The sequence below is a fragment of the Charadrius vociferus genome, unplaced genomic scaffold (genome assembly GCF_000708025.1).
Source record: "Charadrius vociferus isolate BGI_N301 unplaced genomic scaffold, ASM70802v2 scaffold15, whole genome shotgun sequence".
Taxonomy (NCBI): Eukaryota; Metazoa; Chordata; class Aves; order Charadriiformes; family Charadriidae; genus Charadrius; species Charadrius vociferus.
In genome coordinates, this window is record NW_009650064.1 from 8,535,379 (window position 1) to 8,553,670 (window position 18,292).

An 18,292-nucleotide genomic window follows, 5' to 3' on the forward strand; every position below is an offset into this window, starting at 1 on the left:
AGAGAAATAACTTAAGGTCACACAAAGTCTGTGACAATGTTGGAGACTGAACATGGTTATCTTCAATCTCAGCCCAGTACTTCAACCACATGACAAACTTTCCTATAGCACAAGTCATACACACCCATGGACGCGAGACACCAGCGGGAACTTATTTTTATTGACAGACCATCTCCAGAGGATACCCTACTAAATACTACAGAGAAATACGTGATTATATCACAGCTCACAAACATACCTTCGAGTTTTTTTTCCTGAAACACTTTTTTTTCCAAGTCTCAAAGCCTTACATGCAACTGTGTCCAATATGAAATGAAAATGTAAGTATATTCAAAGGACAACAAGCAAGGAACAGTATATATGGGCCAAACTTTTCAATTAAATCACTTTTTGGGGAAAAGACATGAGTAACATGTCAGAATTTGATCTTGACAGTAGACCTACCAAAACCCAAGATGCTATAAAAAAGCTTTACATTATGTTTAAGAGACATCCTGAAGGCTGCTATGATAAAACACATTTGCTTTGTTTTATTATCAGTGGCACAAATGCTATTCAATCTCCCTCATCATCACCCTCAGGAGAAAGGTGGCACGTGCAAGCCTGCATTAATATTGTCCACCCTTTCGGTAGAACATCTATTAGCTTGTATTAGCTTTGCGTTAAGGCGATCAAATGATTTCAAAGTCAGATGCTGGCATAAGTATGCCCTGAAATGTGGGTAAAGTGACTAAACTGCTGTCAGCATTTGAAGGAAGACATCCTTGAATTGCTTCTATATACCTGACTCTTAAATCACTGTATCAGTGTCAAAGCACACACAGCTATTGCCATGCTTGTATGCGTGGATGGTCTGGAGCTGGGGTTAAACAATCAAATTAAAAAAAAAAAAAAAAAAAAAGCATGGATTTCAGGCTGTAAAGGACAGAGTCTATTAATTTCTTTGAAGAAATCCATCCATTATTTGAAGCAGGGGGGAACAAACAACTGGCAACCCCCTAACCTGGAAAACCTAATCCTAAAAGAGGGACAAAAATAAACATTGTTTGGTTGGTTTTGGTTGGTTGGTTTTCAATAACTTGCTTATTTGGGATGGATAAACTGACTAGATTCACAGGTAATGCCATCTTAAAGCTTTTTTAGTACCAGTCTGTGAATGCAAATGAAACCCAGGGATTTCTGTAATTCTCAATGAATGAGGTTTCACTGCTTTCAGTCCCCATTTATTGATGCCCTTTGCTAGTCTTACGTAAACCATTTTTTACGGAGAGACTCCCCTAGTCACATACATGTTAATAGCAAATGATTTTTAGTTTCTCATTTTCAAGAACATTCCTAACCATGACAAAGAGCGAGCTCCTTAGAAATGCACTTCTAGTCCTTAAATACGATTTTCAAAGTTCAGCATAAGATAATTAACAGACTGAAAATGTCAGCAAAAGATGAGACCAAGACAGTTCTGTATTTCGAGGTTTTCTAAGTAACCACAGGAATTACATCCTATCTCTGTATGTAGTCCTGCTGGTAAATTGAAACATTGTTATTTGCAAGTTTAGGACTTGTGTGAAGATTAAGACTTAAATTTCTAAGTTTTTCCTCAGATTAACAAGTATATTCAGTTATGACAATCCTGAAATGCTATTGGAATTACAATATTAAGAGACACTTCCATATATCTGAGTAACAAAAATATCCTCTGAAATATTAAAAAAAAGCTAATTGTAGACCATGGCATGGCTATATAAAACATAATCTAAAGAACAATAAAATTTCAGTGAACAACTGTTGTTCACTATTGGCAACAGATTAGATTGTAAATGGGAAAAATATACATGCTATATTCAAAATACGACAATTTCAAAATATTTTATTGAAATTACCATACAAAAGATTTTGAAGGCTATTTCTCAATTGGTTATTTCTAAACATTCATGAAAAAGCAGTGGTTCATTTCCAAAAATCTCCATCATAGTTACATACTTTAAGAGCCTTTTGTTTTTCTAATCATTGCTTCCATCATATCCCACTGCTCTTTAGTAACCTAGTAAAAGAAAAGAATGTTTTATTGAATTCCATATAATAACTGCACATCTAAGTATTTGTTTGAATGTTAAATAGCAAGCAAGGAATTTAATACCTTCTTCAAATCATTGAATTCTCCTGCCATAGAAACATATTCTCCACCATCCATTCTAATAACCTAGAAAAAGCATAAGCAGTGTATTTAATAGTTGTGGTTTTTCTGCAGCATTCTCCTGTGATGAACTGCAAAAGCAATTTTTATTGATTTGGCATGCTCAAAATAATGTAATTCAATCACTTTTAAAAGTTCTTTTTAAAGGTACTAACTACCACACATTACAATTAAAAGATTACTAATACTCATAAAGAATTTCAAAGTAAAAGTTCTTGTTTCATGTTTGAAACCAGGGCTTTAAAAACTATCAGCCAAACCAAGACCATCATCAGATTAATTGTATGAACAAGATCAACCAAAACTCACCGCTCCATTAACCCAGCTTGCATAGTCACTGCACAAATAGGCAGCAAGATTTGCAATTTCTTCTACAGTTCCCAGACGACCACAGGGAATCCTCTCAATCATTTTCTTCTCAAATGAGCCTGTTGGGTCAAGGCGGCTAAAAGCACCCTGAGAATTAAGAGAAATATTAACCAAAAAAAAGTTATAACTAAACCAGGAATTAAAATCTAACACAGAGTTGACTCCACATAAACAATATGGAAGTTAACATTTCTGAGTAAACTGTCTACACTCTCTTTGTCAGTAGGATGAAGAAGAAAAAAGTAGGAAACAGAAAACAACTCATCCCTGTTGTAGTGATATGCATCTACTGAGGATGACAAGCTGGAACTGAACATGTTTGGAATAGTCACCCACCATTTAGCTATGAAAACCAAAAGGGGTTAATATAAACTTTGTTTCCCAAACAGCCTTATTAAACATTTGAGGAAATAAGCAAGACTCAAAATTGCTGTGTGGACAGGAGAGAGGAACAAGCAGAGAGGAGGAGCAGGAAAGTGACAGAAATAAATTATACATGACAGAGTAAACAAAACTTCTTCCTGGCTCCTCCACAAAGAAACAACCTCCTCAGGCAAAATCAGAAATGTATTAGTAACATTTGTGTTAAGTTACTGAAGTTATGAGAGTTAAAGCACACTGTAATTTATGTAATCATGGCTGTACGCACACCATTTACGTCTTCTATTGCCATGTTTTTAAATGTCTGTTTATAAGCTTAATGGTATTGCACTTGTATGCTTTTTTCTTTTCCTATCTTGACTTACAACAGCGCTTTCTAAAGACATGGATGTAGCCCCTAAGGCAGAAAGACTCAATTTTGCAATATGCTGGTTTAAGTAAAGCCAGTCTGGCTTTTTATGCTTTCAGGGAAATTTTAACTTGAAATCAGTATGACAAATGTAGTACTTTATTAAGACCACACAGTATCTCAACTGGGATAGATGCTATTAGTTTAAAACAGAAACATTAACAGGAGGTAGCAATATTGATATTTTAAGCAGTTAACTTGCCAAAAATTATGATAATTTATAAATCAAAGTGATCTTGCCATGCAATATGGTCGATGCCAAAAGTTTATACGGATTCAAAAAGGAACAGAAGAAACTACTGGAAGAAAAAAGTCCATCCAGACAATTACAATATGAAGATATATCAGCTGTATCAAACTCCCTGGGCCATAGACTGCCAGAGGCTGAAGACATAAAGAAGAAATGTCATTAAATGTTTTTATTCTACTCTTGCCTAAAAATCCACCAGATGCAAAGCCTAGAGGACTTTTGGTCTGATCCTGTAATATTGTTTCAACATTCTTATAACCTTGCTGATACTGCCACTTATCTTTCTTTACAGTCAAAAAAGCTAAAACTGAGTTGTCCAGTGTAGCATCTAAACTGACAAGAGGAAAAAAGGAACAGCAAAAAAAAGAAAAAAGAAGCATCCCTACCCTGAAAACAGCAGCAAAACCAACTGTGAAACATTTTACAGGGAGTAGTAATACCATTATTAGCTGTTACTGCTCATAAATGTAATATTTTGATTCAATGTGAAATGCCTCCTCCTCTCTCCTCTTGCAGGACCGCTTTCTTTTTTCTTCCTGTTCCAGCTGGTCTGGATTACTTCCTTCAAACCCTCCAGTCCTCCTTTTCACTCATATCAAAGCTTCGCATTTCCTTGCTTAGTTTTTCTCTTTCTAGTTTTACGATTTTCAACAAAACTAGCGAGATTCTGTTCTCATATACCTAAAAGAGATTCTGAAATTTTGGGATTGATGAGATATTTTGCTTAAAAATTAAGAGATCAGGCAGAAATAAGCACTTTTACTTTACCAAGTGTAACAATTCACTTCACTCAACAAACTAGGTATGTATAGTTGATAAGAATCAACATTAAATATTTTGATATGTGATTTCTTTGAAACAGTAGAAAAATGTTTAATTTATATTAGTGTAGTAGAAGGGGTAGTGGCAGGTTTCAGAAGTTCAAAAAATTCTATTTTACAAAAGAATTGAGAGGTAGTGTGGTCAATATTCCATCACAGTCTTGACTACCAAGGAAATCACACTTAAATTTAACAGTTATAGAAAAGGTTAGACTATCTTAAAGTTAAGTCTGTACTACAATGCATATTCAAGGCTGTGTTTTACTTCATGCCATGTACCTTTGTTTTTATTGGACCTGGTTGAATCACATTGAATCTCATGCCATATTTACCCCATTCAGCCGCAAGAGACCTAAAAATTCATTAACAAAATGCATCAATATCTTAAACACAATATTTTAATAATGCTATTCAGAAAAAAAAACAAAATTACTTTAAACTGAATCGAATGTATATATACCAGAATGTTCCTGAAACAGGCATTCCTACTTAAGGGGTTGTTTTGTTCTTAACACAAATGTTTCAGAGAAGAAAAAAAAAAAATCACATTCACAAACAGAGGAATATTGTTTTAATAGATGCATCATAGATAAAGCAACATTAAGGAGCAATTCTTTCTCCCTCGCAAATCATAGAGATGATTTTGACACCTAAACTTTTTGAAAAACACCTGTTAGGCCACCATCTTTCTCTGGTATCCCGCAAGTATACATTTCTAACATCTTCAACACAGCTCTCGCATTAGATGTTTTGAAATAACACAAAACAGAGGTTACATTCTAAAATGAGACCAGTAAAATAATTTTGCTTTATGGCGACGTTTTCTCTGCATAAGCAGTACTTCAGATGGATCATCTACTATGGTGAATGAATTAACCCGGTCATAAAGTCTCTGAAAAGCACACGCTTCAGTTACAGCTCTACAGAACAGAAATCAAGACCATCACTTATGCTCTCATTTTTTCATGGATAAAGAATTCCAGCTACTAAAAGGTTGCCAAACTATTCAATTCCTTCTGCCGAAGTGCAGAGGAGGATCTATTTGCTATGAAGGACTGTCCTGTAGTTAATAATGACAGAAATCCTTTTCTGTTGTGAGTAGCTTGGATGCATCACATGATAATGTTCTGAATTAAGTGTAACTGCAGACTTTAATTTAAAATAGTGATAGGAAACACATCTCTTCATGAAACTAGATAGGTGAGGCAACATTATACTCCACCCAAATACAAGCACATCTTTTCCTGGGACAAAAGAAAGCAGAAGGCACTATAGACCTCAAACAGTTCCCCTAATAAATGTCTTTAAGTGCTGATTTGCCAATGAGAATGCAAGAGAATCTGATTATCAAAAATCTGTAATTGAAGCTTTAGAACTTGCTATCATCAAAAAAAGCAGTTCCACTTGTCCCTATCTTGTCCTTGTGATAAAAATCATCCACTTGTCCTTGTGATAAAAATCATCATAATAATAGCAGTTAATACTTACTTCTGTAAGAAGCTGTCAGCATACTATTTTCTTGCTAGGATGCTGGAGGCTAGAGTATTCTCTGATGCTACAATGGAATAGGAGGACTATACTAGCTAGCTCCAACAATTACCCTATCTCAAGGATGTGAAAAGCAGAACACACGTTTTGCTACATTACTCACTTGCTCATTGCTTCTACACCAGCTTTGGCAGAGGCACTCGGCAACACAAATCCTGAACCACTCTCCGCATAAATTGTTGTAATAGCCAGGAACGCTGCTCCTGGAAGTTACAAAAACATTTTTTTTTAAAAAAAAAAAACCCACAAACCACACTGAACAAACAAAAAATGCATGAAGACCAAACTCTGGACTTAAGGCAAAAAGCAGCTTCAGTGGTATAGAAATCTGCAGCTCAAGTGTTAGGAATGCCATTTCACTCTGGATTGTAAAAAGGTATTTTAAAAATCTAGTCTGGGAAGCTTTGCTTTCAAGCTTTTTTATTTCAGTTCCCTCTTCTCAATGAAGGTTAAGAGTTGTTCCATGTAAGTGTAAATAGGCATTGATTAGGCTCCAAAGGTCTAAACCCTCAGACTTGTACCGATAATGTGCAAATCAGTCTAACTGGAGTGAACGTCTGAGATCTCACAGTGCCTTTTTAGAAGCTGCCCTACCCTAGTAGTCACGAGCCAGGTAATTTGTCCTAATTTCATCAATTCCTGACTGGACTGAAAAAAAAACAACCCACCAACAAAAACCAACAGCATCAACCATTAGGTTTGGCATAATCTTAAAATGACACAATTTAGGGTTTGAGTTAAAGTTCATGTAGAAATAAAAAAGTGTTAAAGAAATTTTCAGAAGCTTTTTCTGAAGTAGAGTTTATGACAAAGTTAACCTGCGTAACTTTTTCCCATTATCATCACAACAAACTATTATAAAAGGCCACTTTCTTTTATATGTTGCATTTTATACCAGATTTAGCAAAAACATTATGGAAAATACTGGAAACTGCAACTGTTTATTTAATATTTCTTTTACAGAAGCCTGCAAATGCTAATTGTCTGATCAACGAGTAGCATGAACTTACTGTAACTGGAGGACAAGGGATGACAGTTCACTACTTACGCCACAGTAACTAAAATAACTGTTCTACTTACTGTATTTTAAAAATAATTTAATTAGAATAGCTACCCAAGGGATATTTCTAAAACAATATACGTTACTAATAGAATATATGTGATGAAGCACAGATTCAAATAAAAAATTACAGTTATGTTACACAAGAGAAACTAAAGAGAAACCTAAACAAGCACTGACAGAAATGCCAGCAGATATCCATAAACCATGGACCGTATTTTTTGTAAAAAAGTGAAAGACTTTGAAAAGAAAAAATCAACACAGGCAAAAAAAAAAAAAAGAACAACTTTGAAGTCATCTAGAGTTGATTGTTAATTATACATTTTGCAGAATTAAACAACAGAATTTTTAAAATACAGGATAAATAGAGGCAAGGTGGGTGAACCTAATGCAGAAGCAAGAATGACTGATAAATTTACAGTTCTGAAGTTTAAATTACACTTAAATTTACAGTTCTGAAGTTTAAATTACACTTCCATTCATACACAATTTTTATTTCTAAAGCCTATACTCATAAAATGGACACTATCTAAACACTTAACTACTCTCATTTTGTAAAACTTAAGTGCATAAATAACACACTAGCAGATTACAAATCCCTTTTAAATACCAGTACAAACTTATGAGTTTAAAAAGCAGAGCACTTTTATTATTTACTAAATAAAGTTGAATGTAGGTCACCCTGCAGACTTAAAGGATGTGCCAGTGTTCTAGTAAGTGTCACAGATGTTGTAAAATATTTGCATTGAGTAGCACCTCCATCACTTCAGAAACTAAGGTCTCTGCTCAAACTTAAAAACACCAAGCAAGTAAAAAGAAAATGAAGGTGGAGAATGAGGACGAGAAGACAAACAGGTACACCTGATTTACTTGCAAAAACACGTCTTAAACAAAGCCATAAATAAAAAGTCTTACTTACAGACAGAATTCCCTAGAAAGAAGGCATGCAAGTAATAGAAAAAGAAATTCACACCTTTTGGAAGCTTAGAATTGAAAGGAAGAGAGACAACATGAAGGTGAATGACTTCTGGATTTTGCTGAATTTGAGGGTGGAAGCAAAGAAAAGTAGTTTTTCATTCAACAGCAGCAGAGCCAGAGGCATTTTTAGATGTATTTCACATTACTATAGGGAGACACAGCATGCATCTGGAAGGCTACAAAGCCAACTATTACAATAGTTTCCTACAATGATATAGTAAGTCAGAGGGGGGGATGTGTTTTTAAGGTGGGAATATTAGCAGTAGAACGATGGAAATGACTTTTTCATGTGCTGCTAAAATGTATGTGGGAAATACGTTGTCAACTGACCAAAACTATGACAGACTTACTGAAACAATATTAACTTTATGTTGTTATCATTAAATAGTATACACCCACTGAATACTTTTTGGAGAGGAGTTTTGAAGAAACTCAACTAATTCAGGAGTTAGAGAAATACAGTGCAAATACAAAAGGATTATTTCAACGTAGTGGCTGTACCTAGAAAGAAGGATTCAGAAGTGAGGGCACACAGAAACCCATAATATACCTCATGGCTTTTAAATGCCATTTGAGATGACATCATACTGATCAAAAAATAAGCTCATTTTTTTTCAATTCATAACTAGAAGATAATGTAAAATGAAAGTAATTCTTTGCACATGATCTATGATATAACACAGAAGGGAATACATTATCTTTCCCTTAAAGACAACAATCTGGTTAAGTAAGTCTTTGGCTAAATAGTATATCATATTTTTAAGGTAGCGCCAAAATATTGAATTAAACTCCCAGTAAGAATTATACTTGGGAAAATAAAACCTAATACTGGATTTCAATTTTGAATTTTTTTTTTTCAAATTACCTCAAAGGTAATACTGTCTAGTGCTATTAGTCAAATACCACAGCTGTGAATTTTGCTTATTTAAGTGTAGAAGAAAAATTCAAAGTGATATGCTGATTTGCTGTTCATTTAAACAAATTCCACATGTTCAGTTGCTTGATGAAACCAACATAGATATAGAAGAGTCAAAAAAAAATAACAGCATGTTTTAAACAAAGCCTTATTTTTTTAAATTTTAAGAATGTTTTACAACTAGTACGCTGCAGTCAGATTTTTATACTCAACTTCACAGTCTCTGTGTCCAATTTTAAGGGCAGATTCTACAAGAAAGTAATTGCTAGCCAGTTCTACTGTGTGATATTTACGTACAGCTTTACTCAAAATGAAGTTTCTTTCTAGAAAAGATGTAGTGTGTTGAAAAATTGTGTTTCTTTTCAAACTCTCAAAACTGGCTATAATAATAGTAAGGCAACAAAAGCAAGTAGTAATATTATGTCACCATGCTTAATTATCATTTATCTTAAACTTAAGATACCTTTTTGTACTTTAATGAGCTCTTTTCCGATTTCCAGAGTTACAAAAGCAGTACCATTAAGCACAATATCAGTTATTGTTTTCCACGCATTAGCAGAAAGTCGCTCAGAAGGGGAAATAAAGTTTCCAGCTGCATTGTTTATCACAACCTGAAACACATCAAGAAAAACCTGAGAATTAACTGAAATTAACTCTTCCTGAGAGAAAAGCAAAGAATTTACAAGGAACATCTTAGTGTTTCCAGGCAGAAAAGTCAAAAATCCTCATCAAATGAGGTGCAGGGTGGGGAGGGAGAAAGAGAAGGAGAGAGGGAAAACAAACCATCAGAAATTTTAACATCTGCAGCACAGATATATATCAGTAACAGAAAATGAGCTGTATTTCTAAACTGCTGTAGTTACTCATCTAGTACTGAGGAACTGTAAATGTAGAGGGTGACTTAAGTTGCAACTTTCCACATTGTCTCAAGCGCATCCTAACAGCAAAATTCGTCCCCATCAAGTTCCAAGGTGGCACACCATATTTAAGGTAATGGATGCATGGGAATAAAAGCAAAAGAAGTTCAGGTAACCTGATGACTAAAGTCTGGATTAGCTGACTGCTGCATAACAGGAAGTCTTGTCAGTCATGACAAAGAGAATATTATCATTTAGTGAACTGCAAACAACTACTACAAAACTTTTTTCAAATAGATATATAATCGTCACTTGTTGCCTTTCTACAAACAATAATTAGGCAGAGAATACTTTCGATATATCATTTACTTAGCCCTTCAAGCTAGCAAGTTAGATATATTTTTTCAGGGGACTGAGCATCACATAAGCAGTTTCTAAACCAAAACTTATGTGGCCACATCTTGTGTATTTAACAATAATATAATGTGTTGGAGCAATAAAATGGTGCATTACTTATGGAATGGCACCTAGATTAATGCAGGTTTGCACCTAAAACAGTCTTTGTTCTGAAGAACAACTGGGTCAAATCAAGACATTAGAATTTTCAGTAACAAAACAGAGCACAGCCCATATTGCATGAATATAAAACAAATAAAATACAACAGCCAGAGATTATACATACAGATGGCAAATACAATTTAAGGCCTCCCTACAGTTTGAAGAAAAAAAATCCAAACACACCAAAATACTGAGGAGGTTACTTGAATCACTGAATCACAGAACTTGCCAAGAGCACAGACTACTATCCATTGCGGCTCTTTCACGTGAGCATGAATGACACCGCAAGCCGGAACCTGGGCAGAATTGAAGAGTACAAGCCCTGGGGGTGTAAGCAAAAAGTACTGGTGCCCAAGTTATCTTTTCTTCCATTTTATCAGTTAGAGGAAAGGGTGCAGCCAGAAATAGACATATAATGCAAATCAATCTCTGGCTTCATGGCTGGTGCCGTTGTGAGGATTTTGGCTTCTATGACAATAGGACATTCTTCGATGACTATAGCCTGCTAGGGAGGGATGGGATCCACCTGTCTAGAATTTTTGGCAGCAGGCTGGTCAACCTGGTGAGGTGCGCTTTAAACTGAAGGACTCAGGGGGCAGGGTCCAAAGCGGCAATGCTCACACCACTACAACCAACTGGAGAGTAAGCCAGGCCAGCCAGAGTAGTGACAAATGTCCATTAGCTGCCTCTCAAGATGAGAACCAGAAGACCAACCACCTCAACTGTATGTAAAACAATGCACGCAGCCTGAAAAACAAAGAGGAGGAACCAGAGCTCCATGCCCAGTCAGAAAGTTATGATATCACAAGAATAACTGAAACATGGTGGGACAACTCACATGACTGGAGTATTGTGATGGATGGCTATCAGCTGTTTCACAAAGACAGGCAGGGAAGAAGAGGAGGAGTCATCCCACTTTAAGTTAAGCAGAACATTGAATATATAGAAGTCAACTACGGTGACTGTGGAAGCCCTATGGAATGCCTCTGGGTCAAGATCAGAGCAGTCCTCTCCAAGGGGAATCTTACAGTATGCATCTGCTACCGACCTCCAAACCAAGATGAAAAGGCCAATGAAGCAATACTTGGGTCACTTAAGCAGGCTTCAGGTAAACAGAACCTGGTTCTTATGCATGACTTCAACTACCCAAACATTTATTGGAAGAACAATACAGCAGCCCACCTGTCATCCATCAAGTTCCTGGAATGCATGGAGGACTGCTTCCTCATACAAATGTTAGATGTGCCAACCAGGAATGAGGCACTGCTGGACTTGCTACTCACAAACCAAGAAAACCTGCTTCGTAATATCTCGCTTAGTAATAGCCTTGGCTGCAGTGATAACAATATTGTGGAGTTTGGGATTCTGCTGAGCACGCTGAAGATTAGTCCTAAGACAAAGGGGTTAGATTTTAGAAGAGCAAACTTCAGCTCGCTCAGAGCTCAGCTGGGAGGCATTCTGTGGAAGCTTCCATGGAAGATAAAGGAGCTAGAGAGTGCTGGGAGTTTTTCAAGAGCGTTCTCCTGGAAGCACAAAACCAGTTCATCCCCTTTAAAGGTAAGGGAAGCAGGCAGAGCAAGAGATCCCCTTGGCTTAACTGTGAGCTTCCGAGTCTGCTCAGAACCAAAAGAGAAGCATACCAAAGATGGAAAAGCAGACAAATACCCACTGAGAACTACAAGGACATTGCTAGGGCGTCCAGTTAGAAAAGCAAAAGCTCAGCTCAAATTGAAATTGGTCAGAGATGTCAAAAGCTACGAGAAAGAGTTCTTCAGGTACATAAACAACCAGAAACAGGAGGAAAATACCGGCCCACTGTTAAACGGGAGAGGTGTATTAGTCACCAACACCATTGAAAAGGCAGAAGTTCTCAACACTTTCTTCACCTCTGCCTTTACTAGCACTGTTGGGTCCCAGGAACAATCCAGGCTGACACAAACACAGACCCACTACCAGTTAAGGAAGAGTTGGTATGCAAACTACTGCAGGAGTTTGACCCCTACAAATCAATGGGCCCTGACGTTATCCACTCGAGGGTGTTAAGAGAACTGGCTGATGTCATTGAAAGGCTGCTCTCCATAATCTTTGAGAAGTCATGAAGATCACCCCAGAAGACTGGAAGAAGGCTAATGTCACCCCCATCTACAAGAAGGGCTTAAAGGAGGACACAGGAAATTGTAGGTCCATTAGTCTTATGTCATTCTCTGGGAAAGTTATGGAATTAATCCTCCTGGGGGCTATCACAAGTCAAATGAAGCAGGTGATTGGGAAAAGCCAGCACAGATTCACCAAGGGCAAATCATGCTTGAAAAACCTGATCACCTTCTACAACAAAGTAACCTGCTTGGCTGACAAGGGGCGAGCTGTGGACGTTGTTTACCTGGATTTCTCCAAGGATTTCAACATGGTTCCCCCACAGCCTCCTCCTAGAGAAACTGATGTGTTACGGCCAAAGAAGATGAAGTCACATGGAAAAGACAAGGGGCACTGGGTACAAGTTACTCCTGGGGAGATTTCGATTGGACACAAGAGGACAATTTTTCACAATGAGAACAATCAGTCATTGGAATAATCTCCCCAGGGAACTGGTGGATTCCCCATCATTGGACACTTTTAAGATTCAGCTGGACAGGGTGATGGGCCATGTTGGCTAGATTGTGCTTTTGCCAGAAAGGTTGGACCAGCTGATCCTTGAGGTCCCTTCCAACCTTGTATTCTATGATTCTATGAAGATACTGAGAAGGTTACTTGAACCACTGAATAAATATAGTGAAGACACAATAGTAAAACTAGTGAACTGAGGACTACATATATGATCTTTGAGGTATGTAGATATATAGGACTGCCAAAACAATTTATAAGACAAAAGAATGATTGCTTTCTAATCGCAAGTAACAGTCTTGGGGATGGAATGAACAAAACAAAGCTAGAAGGAATATGATACTGCCATTAACTTCTGTCTTTGAGATCTCACCTCACATGAACAGTGGCAGTGATACACAGGCTTGCAGTATTCATAAACAGACGTGTCATGTCTGTCACTAAGAGAAAAACTAGACAAAAAGAACTGAGTATTCCATTTATTCTGCAGACTCTCTTAAACACACAAACTATATGCAATTAAAGAGAAAGGAAATGCTTGTAAGGAACAAGTCAGTCAAAATAATATCCAGAGTATCTTGTCTACAAATCAGAACAGTGAGCTGCCTTATTTTATAGCACTGTTACAGCATACAGCTGTGAGAAATAGTTTGTCCATTTCTTATCACATTTACAATTCAGTAGGTTCTCTTTCATGTCTATAGGAAGCTACCGGTGAATGTGAACTGTCTATAATACACATATGACAGTTAAATCTACAGCAAACCATTTTAAATCTCACTGACTACGCTTTACATCAATGTTAACAAGCTCATCACACTTTCTATAAGCTAGCACAATCTGAGTTGTTTCTCTCACAATCAAATCAGAACTTGGTGCCTATCATTATTCAGAGTCCACCAGATCACCCTTCTCAAAGCAAGACTGATGTAGAGAGCTCTGTGTTTTGCACCAAACTATTAAAAACCACAAGCTTAGCTTGAATGATTTTTTTTTTCTTGATTTTATGAGAACTTAGTCTTTAAATTGGAACCTTCTTTGTGTATTTTAATAAGCTAAGCAATAACCAAAGACGATGTTTATGATTACTTCAATTTCTGTGAGACATTCTGTTAATAATCAACAGATTTAATTCAGTATCAGCAGAGGTTAAGTCACCTTTTCAGGAGGATTTAAGGACAATATTCTGTTCACTTAATTAATTCAAAGAATCCCATCATAATTGTCCCACTGTTTACAAAGAAAATGTTAGTTCTTAGACTAAGGACCACAGCGTTTTGTCTATTTGGCAACTAAGTATTTTAAGAACCACAGGAACACAGTAACCAGTCTAACTGTGAACATTAGCTTTATCTTGAAGCACTGCCACATTTTCCATTCACTTTCTATCACAGTCATTTTCTTCATACGTACTATGCAGATAATTTTCAGTAACAAAGACTGAAATTCTTTCATTTCACTTCAACACTTACATCAGGATGTCCTGCCACTTGGATAATTTCAGCAACAGCATTCTTAACTGAAACTGGATCTCTCACATCACACTGGATGGCATGAACCTATGTAATAATGGAAAGGCAGCTGTAAAAATTCAAAACTTTATCACTCAAATTAAAGAAGCCCACAAAAGCAGATAAATGCATAAAAATCGTATAACCATTTAAAGTATAACAACTAACCTATTCACAATTCTTTAAAAATTTACCTTATTCCCTGTTTTAGAAGAAATTTCTTCTGCTGCTCCTTTCAAAACATCGAGCTTCCTAGAAAGAAGTATAAATTTCAATTAAATGCAATTACAATTCAGGTTAATAATATCTGATTATTTTTCTCTGAGCAAATATGAGCTACACTTAAAGTATGTGTGCGCGCACATGCATGTACCTGATTTTGATGAAAATTGAGCTTTAAGATAAAAACTATGTTTAGTCACAAACTTTCTGAAAGAAAACTAGGTAACTTCTGGTTAGTGCTACTTCAGAGCAACTCAGAAGTGACTACAGTAAGAGACTATCTTAAGCTAAGAAAAAGTATTTTCATCCTGAGTACATAATTATAACAAACTTAGTTTTAGCTACTACTCTACTAGTATTTCAGAGGGAACATGCATATTCAGATTTAAAACTAAATATCTAAACCACTGTTTGGACAAATGACACAACACTTTTGCTTATTTTGATTAAAAATTAGATTGTTTTTCTAGTCTTTACTGTAGTGCTACTTAAGAGAACTGTAGAAAGATCATTAACAGAAAACCAAGATTGTTTTTAAAGTCATAAGAATTAAGAGGAATGGCTTTAATTCTTTATTACAATTCAAATCTATATCAAGAACACCTGCAATAATACATTCAAAATGTTCAATAACACTTATTTCAATTTTTTGATCTCTTTTAGGTTTTAACTGAATTTATGTCTAATATTCTGGGTTGTTTATTTTGCTGCTGCAAAATATGCCATTATAATTTAGAAGTGTACTAAAATAACAGTATATAGAAGAACTGCATCAAGTTTATGAAGAAGAAAGCAAGATCCACTATGAAGAACAAAGCAGATTCATTCAGCACTAAGCAAAAGCTCTAAAACATCTTCATTAATATTTACCGGCTTGCTATAACACACTTGGCACCTAAACTGGACAAAGTTGTTGTCATCGCTTTGCCAATCCCAGTACCTCCACCAGTTATAAAAGCCACTTTCCCTTGAAAGATATTTGGTGGCAACATCACTTTTTGAAGAGGTGAAAAAAATGCAGCTTGAGGTGCACTGCTGTCTTGATGCAGCACATTTGGTCCACGGCTGAAAAACTGGGGGAAAAAAAAAAAAAAGGGGGGGAAAGTTATTTTTCTCTCATATCTGTATACAGGACTGTTATGCAAGATTAGATTTTCTTACGACAGTGGAGGTGAGAACCATAACCGCCTTATGATAAACTGAATGTAAGAATGATTAGGTTGTATTATACTGAAACACACAGACCTTCATATAAATGCTAATACTATACTAGGAAAGTACCCAAGCTATTTTTAGACATTCCACTCCAACTAGAGAGCTACTGAAATAAAAAATTCAATCATGATATTTGGTATGTTGAAAGTTAGTTATTCTCATGTCTGTCACTACCAAAGTGCGTAGAAAACCATTACCAACTAATTACAGACTCCCAGCAGGATTTGGGTTTCAGATTCACATATGTACTGTACTTCATGCATAAGGAGTTTAGCCCTAACAAACCCATGGGATTTTGAGATAACATATGTATGTATTTAGAAACTCAGAAGCTTCAGTAATCGCTTCAAGGCTTTGATCCTTTACTATTGTAGTCAAGGAAATGTTCTTCTTTACTGGAGAATGGGGCAGAATCAAAATCCATGAGACCTCTCCCAATTATTGGAGCTGCTAAGCAAACTTATGCCATCTTCCAGACAAGGTTAGGTTATCAGCATTACTCTGTCCCAGCTGAAGCACCATTTACAGCAAATTAGTCCTTGATGAACCGGTCCTTGCAAAAAGGCATACGGTTGGTATGTGATTAAAAATATGCATGAAAAGAGAAGGACATTCAGTATTACATCTAGTGATCCACATTAGTAAGAAAACATCCCATTAATGCAATGAGAAATTTGTGATGTCACCAAAAGAGTCGCAGCAAAAATAACCAAGAGGGTATTTCTAGCATTCTAAACCACTAAACTGACTCAATAGGTTGACAGGAAGAAGAAAGGTTATTTTAAAATAGTGAAAATGTTACAACCTATTGTTCTATTTACTAATTCACATTTTCAACACTAAAATTAAGACACAACATTTTTAGTGGTAGCTGAGTAGTCTATATGTGCCTTAGCTATAATACACAGGGATGGAGGCTCCAGAGCTTAAAGCTGCCCTGAGAAAGCGTGTGTGTGAATCCTTCTGTGTGATAACACATTTCCATGAGTAACAAAGGAGAAAACAGAGAGAATAATCATGGAATTACACTACCAATTTAATATAACTCATGTTCCAAAGAAATGATGAAACAAAAACTAAGAGTGAAGAAGAGTTGTGGGCACTATGTAGAACAAAATTTTAAAACGTAAAGCTCAAACTAAAGCTAGAATTATCATAAAACAGTGCAGCAAGTCCTACAGCATTTATATTAAATGTGTACTTCAGGGATTCTTTCCTGAACTTGGACTCTTCAGCTACGTACATGGCTTCTCACACATGGAAAATGGACCAAATGGAAAATCCAAAGAATGCCACAACATTTTTCTGAAATTACAAAATTCTACAGATCAGATCTGCCACCAAATGTCTCCAAAATATTTGTGATTTTTTTTTTCAATTCTCCCAACAAAAATAGAATTTTCTTATTTTCACAGACTACCAGAATACAAGTGTGAAGATTCTCTTTCAGGTCTTTTTGATAAGTCCCCTGCTCATCTCATCTCTCTTCATGTATGCAGGCAGAGAAGGGCTCCCTCTGGAGAACTTCATGGCAGAGACTGCAAATTACGACAGCACTTGGACTCCCTCTTCCTCCAGCATAAGGAGATAACCGGAGATAATGCCAAGGCAGTACTGAGTCTCCCTGATCAGGTGCTCTGTTAGTGACAGACACAGCCCACTCCTCTTCCTCACCACTACAGAAACCACGCAAGCAGCTTCCCTCCTGCTCAGGGGAGGAAGATGAGGAAGCAGACCACAGCAGCAGCAGGCAGGAAGACTGAACCAAAACTAATAAATTACAGTAATGATATCAAGCAACCAGTAAAGTTGGTATAATTCAGCAATCTTTTCGTGAGACTGCTATGGCCTCATTTACTAGCTTGCACAAGGGGCTTCTGTGACAGGATTTACTCAATTTAATCATTCCACTATTTAAGGTCGAGGTTTTAAATTAAACCTCAGGTGTAACTAGAGATATAAAGAACCCAGGAAACAACTTTTTTTAAAAAAAAAAAAAAGTGAACCAATCAAAAAACAACTGTCACCCAGGTGGGTGGAAGTGAATAATGGAATTACTGCAGAAGGCCCTCTCGGAAGCACTGTGCCTGGGCAGAACTCACTGGGAACGGCCTCCGGCACAGCGACCAGCCATGGCACTGCTGGGACGGCAACATTCACACCGCCCCACCGCACTGCGTAGCTTAGCTATTTGGACCCAAGGGCGACAGCAACGCCTCCACTGCGTTGTACCGCAACGGGGGAGAAACGGGAACAGCTCTGCGCTGGGGCAGGGGCCGCGTCCCCGGGAGCGCAGCCCGCACCGCTGAGAGGGCTCCGTCTCGGACAGGGCCGGGGCGGGTGGCGCCGGGCGCTGAGGAGAACCGGGGGGTGTCCCAACCCCCGGGGGGATTTCTCGGCTG

The 18,292-nt window shown here is 37.0% G+C and overlaps 1 protein-coding gene across 1 annotated transcript in view; it reads right to left on the minus strand.

The window, feature by feature from the left end:
* Positions 1–1,847: 1,847 nt before the first annotated feature.
* DECR1 (2,4-dienoyl CoA reductase 1, mitochondrial) overlaps positions 1,848–18,292 on the minus strand; it is a 20,937-nt gene continuing 4,492 nt past the window's right edge. The window contains exons 2-10 of the mRNA XM_009891860.1: positions 15,546–15,748; positions 14,648–14,705; positions 14,415–14,501; positions 9,390–9,537; positions 6,076–6,175; positions 4,704–4,776; positions 2,504–2,650; positions 2,138–2,200; positions 1,848–2,041 (exon numbers count right to left, since the gene is read on the minus strand). Coding sequence (XP_009890162.1) covers positions 1,982–2,041; positions 2,138–2,200; positions 2,504–2,650; positions 4,704–4,776; positions 6,076–6,175; positions 9,390–9,537; positions 14,415–14,501; positions 14,648–14,705; positions 15,546–15,748 — 939 coding nt within the window. The 3' untranslated portion in view covers positions 1,848–1,981. The remainder of the gene's footprint in view (positions 2,042–2,137; positions 2,201–2,503; positions 2,651–4,703; positions 4,777–6,075; positions 6,176–9,389; positions 9,538–14,414; positions 14,502–14,647; positions 14,706–15,545; positions 15,749–18,292) is intronic.